This window comes from Emiliania huxleyi (assembly GCF_000372725.1).
Source record: "Emiliania huxleyi CCMP1516 unplaced genomic scaffold EMIHUscaffold_465, whole genome shotgun sequence".
Classification (NCBI taxonomy): Eukaryota; Haptophyta; order Isochrysidales; family Noelaerhabdaceae; genus Emiliania; species Emiliania huxleyi.
In genome coordinates, this window is record NW_005198500.1 from 1 (window position 1) to 10,779 (window position 10,779).

At 62.8% G+C, this 10,779-nt stretch overlaps 2 protein-coding genes across 2 annotated transcripts; one reads left to right on the top strand and one right to left on the bottom strand.

Annotated features, from left to right (window-relative positions):
- Positions 1–842: 842 nt before the first annotated feature.
- EMIHUDRAFT_119224 (hypothetical protein) lies at positions 843–1,866 on the top strand (the record flags this gene model as incomplete). The annotated part of the gene is made up of 2 exons (XM_005768195.1): positions 843–1,517; positions 1,549–1,866. 2 exons carry the CDS (start codon positions 843–845, stop codon positions 1,864–1,866), a joined length of 993 nt encoding a protein of 330 aa, XP_005768252.1.
- Positions 1,867–6,807: 4,941 nt separating this feature from the next.
- EMIHUDRAFT_245537 (hypothetical protein) lies at positions 6,808–7,885 on the bottom strand (the record flags this gene model as incomplete). Its single annotated transcript, XM_005768196.1, has 3 exons — positions 6,808–7,089; positions 7,155–7,582; positions 7,663–7,885. The coding sequence occupies 3 exons, from the start codon at positions 7,883–7,885 to the stop codon at positions 6,808–6,810; spliced, it is 933 nt and encodes a 310-aa protein (XP_005768253.1).
- Positions 7,886–10,779: the final 2,894 nt, after the last annotated feature.

Consider the following 10,779-nt stretch of genomic DNA (forward strand, 5'->3'; position numbering starts at 1 on the left):
GCTCGAGACCATCTTCGCCGACCGAATCCAACGCCGGTCCCAAGGTGACCTGGTACGCCCACGACGACGACCAGCGCGCTCGCTATCACGCGCAAGGTCGCGGCTGCGAGCAGCTATGCTCTCCACCCGAGCAACGTGCCTCCGGTTGTCGAGCACCAGCGCTCGCAATCCTAGAGATTTCGCCGATTGCGAGCGACACGCCCACAGTCCTACGACTTCTAGGATTGCGAGCGGGGGTCCCCTCGCAATCGGTGGGATCACTGTTTGGATTGTGAGGAGACCCTCCCGGCGCGCTCACTCACAAGCGCTCGCGGCTGGAGCGATTGGGAGTGCCCTCTGTGCGCATGCTAGCAATCCTTGGATCTTGGGTACGATTGTGAGCGCCGCCGCTCATAGTCCTACAAGATGTAGGATTGCGAGCGCTACTGCTCGCAATCGGAGGCATGTTGCTCGGATTGTGAGCATTGCTGCTCGCAACCTAGACTTTGCTCGGATTGCGAGCGCGCTGGTAGTAGTCGTAGGCGTCACCAGTCACCTTGGGAGCGGAGCTGCTCTTAGTCCTAGAAGATGTAGGATTGCGAGCGTAGGTGCTAGCAATCGTACAGAGATGCTACGATTACGAGGAGTGCTGCTCACAATCCTTCGACTTCTAGGATTGAGAGCGGGGCTTCTCTCAATCCTAGCGGTCTACAAAAGAATTCTTAAAATGCAAGCCTCTCTCACAGCACACTGGCACGACAAGGGCAGGTTCACCGGCTACCGGCTGTGACCCTAGAGGGCTGGGAGGTGTGGTGAAAGCGGGCGGCCACAGCTCGCGGCGAGAGCTCGACTTGGCGCGTGCTATGAGCTCTCCCACCGACTACTCCACGCTCGCGGTCTTTACGTACCGCTCAGCGATTCTGGCCCGCGCCGTTCCGCGGCAGCACATGCACCGTATCGCACACGCCGTAATCGGCGGACTGTTTGGCGACCACACCGACTCGATGTTTTCGCTGACTGTGACGGCTTCGGGCGCATTCTTGCTGGCAGACAGCGGGCTCGCTGCCCTGGCTAGCGAGCTGCCGCGCAGCGGCGATGACGAGGACACGTTCCGCTGCCTCTACCTGCACGAGTCGTCCGAGACGCGGCGTGGCTCGCAGATAGCTGGCACTCTCTCCGCGCTCTCGGCGCGTCTCGCGGCCGAGGCGATCCCGGTGCTCTCAATGACGACGCTGGGTCGGAACTTCCTCCTTGTCCGCGAGGGTGCCACCGAGCGGGCACTCGTCACTCTGCAGCGCACGCTCGACGAGCCGTCCTCTCTTCCCGCGATGCCGCCGCCGCCCGCAGACCGGATGGTGCTGACGGTGCTGCCGGCACCGGTCTGCATCTGCAGCCTCTCTCGGGACGAGCTCCCCGCTGCGGCGCACGCCCTCCTGTGGCTGTTTGCGCTGCAGCCGGCCGCCGGGCTGACGCACGTCTTCGAGATGGGCGGCGAGGCTCACCGTCCACCTCCGACAAAGGGTGTGCTCTTAGCTGCCGTGTGCGAGAGGCTGCCTCCTGCGCGAGTAGGTGTCGCTCATCTTCGAATCGCCTGCGCTGCACGCGCTCACCCAGGCGCACCCGGCGTCAGCGTCGGCGCTCCTCCATGCGGCAGGGCCGACCCTCGAGCGAGGCTGGCGCGCACTCTCCATCGTCGTCCCGTCGGGCGCCGCCGAGCCGGGACTGCTCTCCCGCGTGTGCCTGCCGCTCTCCGCCCTCCCAATGATGAACGTGAGCACGGGCGATACGAACCTCGTCCTCGTGCCGGGCGACCGCCTCGACGCCGCCTGCGCTCTCCTCGCGCCCCACTTTGAGCTTCGCGTCGCTGAGGAGGGCGCCGCCCGCTGAGCATGCCGCTGAGGGGGGTGGTGGCACGAACAGCGGCGTTCAGTCGTACCTCTGATTATTCACAGAACTTTCAACACACACGTGTGTGATTTTTCACGGCCCGCGGCGCCATATCGTCAGCGACACGCGCCGCCTTGATGAGGATGTTGATATCTTGGAGAGAGCACTCTCTTTTAACTTTTTTGGAGTGCAGACTGCACTCTGCAGGTTGGTAACCTGACACCCAGGGCCTGGAGCTAAGCGAAGCGCACCCAGCGGGCCGGATGCTCGGGGACGGGCTACGAGCAAAAAAGCCCTAGCCCTAAGGGGATGCGCGTTCGAGGGGAATGGGCCGTCAAGAGTTACAAGTAAACACGGGTCTCCCCGAGGGTTTTGGTCAGGTTTTGGTTCTGCGCTTTGGGTGACCCCTAGCGGCGGAACGCCCCCTCTAGCTCTACTCGGAGCTCGATCGGTCACGCCGCCATCACCGCCGACGTCTCCCAGCTCCCAGGGAGACGATGGAGAGGGGGGACGACACTGCTTCAGCAGCGTGCACCTCGATCCTGGTACCGTGTTTGTTATGACCCCCCCCCCAATGAACACACCAGTGAGGGAGGGTGAGACGATCGAGGGGTCCCGTACCATGCGGAATCGGACCCTATCCAGTGCTCAAGTGCTCAAGCTAATAGACGATCGTAGCGGGATGTATGTATGTAGGAAGGTGAAGAACAGTCAGGCTCGGACTGGACACCAACGCGGTATGGGTGGACGCAAGACAGATGATGACGACACGCACGAGCGACACAGACACAAACAAGCTCACGAGAGCGGGAAGCGTAACCGACGTCGCGGGCACGTTGCAAGGAATTCGTCGACGTGCCCGAGAGGTGAAAGCTGCACCACCGCCTGACAATGACCACCGAGGGCTCTCCACACCCGGCGCGCAAGCAGCCTGGCGCAAAGAGGAGCGGCGGCGTGGCGAGGCTCGAGAAGGACCGGTCGTACTTGTGCGAGTTACTGGACGGTGACGATGGCACGCCCATCTTTACGACAATGGATCAGCTCATTCGGCATGCGGAGTGGCAGGAGCATGCAGACATGGTTCAGCTCGCGCGGAAAGACGCTGACGCCGCCGAGGAGCGATCTGGGAAGCGTCCATCCCCGCGCATTTCGGACGGACAGCTCTCTCCTGCTGGGCTGAAGGTCAAGCCCGATGACTCCGCTGCTTCGTGGCAGCTCTGCTGCACGCCTTCTGTGCTCCAACTCTTCACAGCCAACAAGGAGTCGCTCATCGTGATTCCCCGCTGCGCCATCACGCATATCGAAGTCAAGGATACGGACACGGTTGAGGACCTAAAGCTAAGCGTATTGTCTGAGGCAACCCTGATCCACCGCGTGCTCAATAGCCTAGCCAGCTGCATCTTCAAGCGGACCCCTTGCTACAGCAAAACCTGCTGCATGCCGCGCGTCCGACAGCAGAAGGTTCGGACGCAGCTCAAGTCGAGCGAGATCAAAGTCTACGCGGGCGGTGCAGAGGCGCGCACATTTTTCATCCTTGACCGGGACCTCGTTTGTTTGCACAAGCTTCTGCAAAACCCGATGGGGGTCTGAGTGAGTTGTGTGTGTATGTGTGTGCGCGCAGAACGATGAGGGCATTTGTGTGGGTTTGTAACTGAATGCGGCAGGGCGGCCACTAAATCTCCGGTGCAATCCGGTGCGGATTTTAATTATGGTGGACACTCGCGCGCCCGGGGCCACAACACTCAACACGCGTGCGGATAGGATTTATATGCGAGTGGAGGAGGAGGTGACGACGAGTGTCGAGTGACTGAGATCTGAGTTTTGCTCTGTCTGAAGACTCTCTGCAATGAAGAGGAAGCAGCAATTTGATTGGTGAGAGTGCGGTGGCGAGGGTAGGGCGGGTACCGAGTAGTGGCGGTGGGCGGCCCGGTGCGCGGTGGCCGGTGTCCCGGTGCGCGGTGGGAGCTAAATAAATAATAAATGAATAAAACGGTCAAACTCTGAGACGAGATGGGATTTAGGGACATGTGTCCCCGCCCTGCACGATCTTGGTGTGAGCTGGGAGGCGGTGCCCACCAAATTATTATCGATCGACGCTGCCGGGAAACCCGAGCCGGGGGCCCGGGGGGCACGGCACACACACATACCACCATCCTTACAAGACAGACGGTACAAGCGAGATAGGACACTAAGAGGACACCGGTCACCGCGTTCGCCACGACCCACGTTCTGGCTTCTGGTTCTGCGCCGCCTATCCTCAAATTCCCTGGAGAGCCGTCAGAGCGGAAAGCGGAAAGGCCGTCCGCGTGGGCATCGCCTAGTATCAGCTGGTCGCCGAGCACGCACATCGACCTCCAATCGCACATGTGCTTCTGCAGATCGCCATCTCGCCATCGCCGGAGAGTCTGACACTCCGCGCCAGGCATGCGTGGGCACCACGGCCAGGCGTTTGGCGACACGTACTCGCGTAGAACCTCGCCGCTGAGCGTGAGAACGACGACGCGCTTCCCACTCACCCAACGATAGTACGCCACTCCCTCGGAGCATTCGTCGTCGTCGTCGTATCCACTGTCCTCGTCGGCGTTCTCTGTAATGTAGAGACGGCCTCTGTGCACAGTCATCGCGACCGGCATGTTATAATCGCGGAGGCCCGCTGCGCTGGGCGCTTTCAGGTCGGCTAGAATCACGCGACGGGGCTCCAGCGTGTGGGAATTGTAGATGAAGATGCTGCCAAATTGCCGCTCGTTACGAAAAGCTCATCGCCAGAGGCAGCGAGGCAGCCCAAAAAAAAGGCAAAGCGACCGTCGGGAGTATGCTTACAACCGTAGCGCTCGAGTGCGGGGCAGGGCCCTCTGGCCAGCTGTGGCCCGTCGTGCGCGCTCAGCATCTCCAAAGTTGTTGCGTCCAGGACGAGCAGCGCTTCGTCTGGGAGCCCTTTGTCGCCATCACGCCGCGCCGCGCCCGACATGAAGAGGCGCGGGCGACCACCATCCGCGGATAGGCACAATTGGCCACAGCCACCCTTTGGGAGTTCATAGGCAGTAGTCTCCAGCTTGGTCGTTGCCACCACCTCGTACGATTCCAGATCGAGTCGATAGAGCGTCATGTCAACTACGTGGCCTTCGCGACGGCCAAGGAGGTAAATGCCGCAGTCGCCGGCAGCGATGCATGCCTCCCACATGTCTAGGTCGGCGGGCAGGCCCAAGCCTTCGCCTGGCAGCTGCTGGAGCGTCTTGAGCGTCTTGCTGACGATGCGCATCTGACACGCGCCACGAGGAGTGACAATGCAGAAGCGCTCACCATCAGGCAGTGCTGCGAGACCTTCGATACCCGCTTGCAGGTCGAGAGCGTGCGCATCTCCCAATATTCCGGAGGGCGCATCCGCAGCACGAAGCACGCGCGGGCCCTGACCATTTCTCTCCAGGTGCAAGCCCACGTCTTGCAAACGGCGGCTGCAGCATAGTCCGACAGGTTGAGAGTCGCCATCATCTTGCCGAGAAGGTCCGGCGACAGCAGAATGTTGGAGACGGCCCACACTGGCGTTGGATTGTGCAATGCGATCAGCTCCTCGGCCCTCTTGCGAGCTGCAGCCGAGCCTTCGCAAGCGAGCGCCGCAATGTCGAGCAGCGCCGCAGCGGGCAGGGCGCTGAGACGATTGCGGAAGCGGCCGGCACTGAAGTCATCCGTGGCAGCCACGCGCGCGAGAGTTGGCGCGAGAGCCGGCGAGAAACCGGGACAGGGAGACGACGCTGCGGTCGGCGTCGAAGCCATCGTGCCGTCGTGGTCGTCGCGTGGCAGGGCCCACCGTGATTCTCTGGTGTACGTTCAGCGATCCCCGTTGGCGCGAGGTCGGCCGTCGCGCGGGGCCTGGAATCGGTCTGGGAGGAGCGCCCGCCGGCACGCGCCTTGTAATGGAAATAGTGGACGCTCCCAAGCGTTCTGCTGCTTGCTAGGGGAAACCCGGAGCACAGAGCCAACCCTCGGAGACCCGTGTTATTATGGCCCTGCGACCGCGCACCCCCCAGGGCTAGGGCTCTCTAGCCCGTAACCGATGCCGAGCGTCTGGCCAACTGGGTGCGCTTCTTACTTAGTTAGTTAGCTCCCCGGTCCCTCCTTCCTGGGCGTGACCGTGAGGTTAATGACTGCACTCCAAGTGCTCCAAGTGCTCCGAGATGGAGGCTGATCGACGGCCAACGCAGTCCCCGCGCGGGTACGTTGGGTGTTGGCGGTGGGGATGTGAGTGTGAGCGCCGCCGCCCGCCCGCCATGGATGTGGATGGTGTGGGTGGTGATCTGGTGTGGGTGTGTTTGGTTGGAAAAGCGCTCGATCGAGTCCCCAGGGGGGACGGTCACACGAGCGCGAGGTCACACATGACCGCCGACCGCCGTGCAGGGGGGGTCGTGTGTGGGGGTGAAATGTGCATGTGGGGGTGGTGTGGGTGTTTTTGCGGAACCAGCGCTCGGATGCGGCGGGCAGGGACGGTACACGCGCGCGTGTGACATGACCTGCGCCGATCGATCGCCGCAGCGGCGATCATCTCAGCGATGGCCTTGCGGCCGAGCAGCAGACGGAGGTGTACGCGTCGAGCGGTCACCAAAAAACGAGCGCTTTTTTTTGTGTGTGTGTCTAGAGAGAGCCCTCAAAATTTTCTTCCGGGCGTGCTCCGCGCCTGAATCCTTGAGCGTCATAGGCGCCTGTCCGCACATGTTCTGCAGCGCAGCGGGTCGCGCCGCCCCCACGGCGCGCGGACTGGGAGGACCCTCTCGCGCCCTCTCCCTGAGAAGCCCATACGAGCTCCCCCTCCCGCCCTGGCCACGAGCCCGCGCGCGTTGTAGCCTACACACGGACACCTCTCCGCGCCGTAAAGGGTGGCGTGCAACGTACTACTAGGATCAGCGGCCAACTAGCTGGACTACCTTACCAAACGAACGGCCTCTCACATCACGTTTCACAACCCTCCTTCCCGCTTGACGACACCTCGGGTGGGCTGAACTGTTTTGATCGCTGCACTAGCACAACAACGCTCTCGAGAGCGAGGTAGGACGAGAAGGCGTCGCCGGCGCTGATATAGGGCAGGCGCGTGAAGGCGAGGGGTTCAAAGCCGTGCGACGGCAGGACCGAGTCCACAAAGTGAGTCGCTTGTGTCACGAAGTCGCGGCCGCCGCACTCGGCCATGAGGTTGTGCTGCGGCCGCTTGACGGGCGTCGAGAAGAAGCGGAAGCCCTATGGGAATTTGGATGGACCTTTGTGGTGCCTCCAGGGAACCCTCCCAACACGACGCACCTCACCTCTGCGTAGTAGATGGGCTTGAAGGGCAGTGGAGAGCAGATGAGGGCGACGCCGCCGGGCGAGAGGAGCTCTCTCGCTGCGCGCAACAGCTCGTGGGGCGCGGAGGTTCGGTCAAGTACGTTGAGCATCATGACCATATCAAAGTTTCCCTGGCCGGCGTCCAGCCGCTGGCGCCACGTGTCAGAGACGTCCTCTTCCCACACAGCGCTGAACCCGTGCCGGTCGCGCAGGCGCGCCGCCATCGCAGGCGACATCTCAGTGCACACAACCTCGCATGACAGCATCTTCTCGACTGATTTGGTAACGCCGCCGACGCCGGCACCGATATCGAGCATGCGGCGAGCTTGTGCATCGCGCCCGGCATGTCGAAAGAGTTTCTGCAGCTGCTCTTCGCTCAGGACGTGCAGCGGGTAGATGTCGAGCCAGCCTGATGATCCAGTGTGTGCAACGTGAGTCGGCACCCAGTCCACTACTAGCATACGTCCAGATGGAGTACCAGATGGCCACCGTTTACGTCGAAATCCGAACGGACCCAGGTCAATATTCGGTGCATGAGCGTTTTTGGCAAGGATGCTCGCTGAGATGGGTCGTTGACAAATGCCTCTGCTGCGGCGTCCACGTACTCCATCGGGACGTATAGAGGAGACACACGCAGGGCAGCATCTGCCTCGGAGGATTGGTTGGGAGCCGGCTCGGCCCGTATGCTGCGCGGCGCGGCATAATCGAACATATGAGCACCTAGTGAGTCGCCGACGGCCCCGTACCACATTTTCTCTCTTGAGCACTTGAGCACTGGATAGGGTCGATTCCGCATGGTACGGGACCCCTCGATCGTCTCGCCCTCCCTCACTGGTGTGTTCATTGGGGGGGGGGTCATAACAAACACGGTGCAGGATCGAGGTGCACGCTGCTGAAGCAGTATCGTCCCCTCTCTCCCCACCCAACGGCGGTGGCGGTGTGACCGATCGAGCTACAAGAGGAGCTTGTTCGCTTTTGTGATCTGTGATCTGTGAGGGTCCGCTCGCAGGCGCATTTTGTATACCGAGGCGGTGCCCGGTGCCGAGCGCAGGCGGTGCCCACAGGTCGAACCTTAAGACAGCATTGTGATCTGTGATCTGTAAGGGTCCGCCCGCAGGCGCATTTTGTATACCGAGGCGGTGCCCGGTGCCGAACCTGTCGGACCTTAAGACAGCATTGTAGATCCCTGGGCGAGGGTGGTGGAGAGGGCGGCCCGTCGGCGCCAAACCACCTCCCACCGAGGCGGGCAGGTTCCACGCGTTCCCGGACCGCCCCGTTGGAGGTAGACCGCTCGTCTAGCCAATCAGCCTTAAGCGAGCGATCTGGCCGTTGGAATGGCCGAGGTTGGTGGACTTGCGTCCTCGCATCGATCATGGTTTTACGAGCATTGTTAAGTTCCACTACGATCTCTGAACACTGGGCGAGGGACCTTCTTAGTTGTCCGGGCCTGCTTTGCAGGCTCGGCCGTTCAGAAATTTTCCCTCACCCCTCCTCCTCTTCGCCTCTTGCTGCGGTCTTTCTCGTATGACTTTTGATCCCCCGATTTTCTTGCCGATCCCTCCATTCGTTTGCGTAGGCGCTGCTTCTGGGCTTTCGTCACCGGCTCTCCATCCTCTCCATGCTGTTTGCTCGCCCCCTCTCCCTGACTCATTGTATGTAGATAGATCCCTGGGCAAGGGTGATGCTGATGGCGTCCCCGCCCGTCGGGAGGGAGGGGGCCGCTGTCTGCAGTGCCAGTCAGTCAGTGGTGGCACGTTTAAGTCTTGAAGGCCCCTTCGTGTGCGACGTGATCTCTCTCTCTCTCTGTAACTCTCTCTCTCTCTCTCTCTCTCTCTCTCTCTCTCTCTCTCTCTCTCTCTCTCTCTCTCTCTCTCTCTCTCTCTGTCTCTCTCTCTCACTCCTCAGTGACAGTGTACAGAATATCCTAGATTCCTACCTAGTACGGATCATGTAGCTTGATCGAGCTTGTGTTCGTCACGTTGGAGCTAGCTTCGGCCTTCGCGCTGCCACACGCGCCCGGAGGCCTGAGACAACGGAGGCAGACCGCGCGAGCACCCGAGATGAACTCTGGCTCTCTCTCTCCAGGGGGAGGCGAGGGGATGCCGGGGTAATCGTGCCGGCCCCGCCACACCAAAATGCAAAAAAAGTAAAGACGGTGCACACACGCGGATCGGCTAGTAGGCCGGTCGCTCCCCCGTCTTTGGGCCCTGTTGAGTCGTTCCGGAAGTTGAAGTTGGCGCATCACAAAGAACCCAAATCCAACCCTGCCAACCGAGCAAGCCCATGTGGGACGCGAGGTCTTGCTCCACCTTCTCGGCGCTCGCGTCGCCCAACCTGAGAGCCTCATCCGCCATGCCGGGGCACATCTTGACCGGAGCCGGTCACATGTCCATCGTGCCCAAGACGGGGCACGGTCGACTCGACCGCGGCCGATGGCACCGGCCCAACGGCCGACCAAGATTTTACGCCTCCGAACGCCGGGCCGGTGAGGTGGCGGGTCGGGCGACACGGAAAATCGGTGGCTGACAACGACTTTTTGAGGCCATCGGTTTGAGGTCTGCAGACATTTTCTGGATGATCTCGCATTTCCCGAGGCGTAATCGCAGATCCAGACGGCCCAGCAGGTGGGCGCTGCAGGCGAGCCGCCTCACATCCTTCGCCCCCCCCGTCGCTCACGCTGCCTCTGAAGCACCGGACCACCCCCCCCGCGCCCAGGCGGCCTAGCTGCCGCGGGCTCCACCCACGCGGGCCACCATCAGCGCCGCCCGACGGCTCAGAACCTCTCTCTTTAGGTCCCACAAAGGCGGCGAGCGAGCGGCGAGGCAGATGAATCGAGCTCTGGACGCATGCCGCGAGAGCTGTGAGGGTCGCAGCTCGGCCTCCATCTCGGCGGTGGCGCGTCGGCTTGCCGGCTCACGGGGGTCACTGCCCCTAGGTGCCGCCTCACCTCGCCTCTATGCACCCTTCACCCTCTAGCGCCTCACCCTGCCCGGTGCCGTGGTAGTGGCGATGTCAGCCATGCTGGACCGGCGGCAGCGAGGCCGACGGGCGTGGCTGCGGCGACAACGGCGGCTTGGCCCGTGACGGCGACGGCGCTGACGGCAGAGCAGCTGCGGCCGGCACGGGCGGGTGCGGCCGAGCAGCGCGGCGCTCACAGCAGGCGGCCGGCGTGGCGGCGGCGACGGCGCCGCACGAGGAAGCGGTGGCGCAGCCGCGCATGACAGGTCCGGCGCGTGTCGAGCAGCGAGGTGGCGCGCCGCGCTGCCGACGCGCCCCCAGGCCGGAGGCGGCCGCCGCGTGCCGAGCCGCCGGCTGTTGGTGCTTACAGTCTGCGGCGGCGGCGCCGCCGCCGCCGTGGAGCGAGGCAGCGGCGGCGGCGGCGGCGGCGGCGGCGGCGGCGGGGGATGCGGCGGCTGCACGTTGTGCCTCGAGGCGTCGCTCGCGGCGCTGGTGCGGCGCGTGGTTGGCTGACGAGGTTGCGCGCGCACGGCGCTCGAGGGTGTAGTCACGTCCCTCGGCTCTCGCCACCGCTGTCGCCGCGCGCTCCGCGTTCGTTGTCGCCGGCGCTGCCCGCCTCGAGCCACTGCGGCCACTGCCGCGCGACGT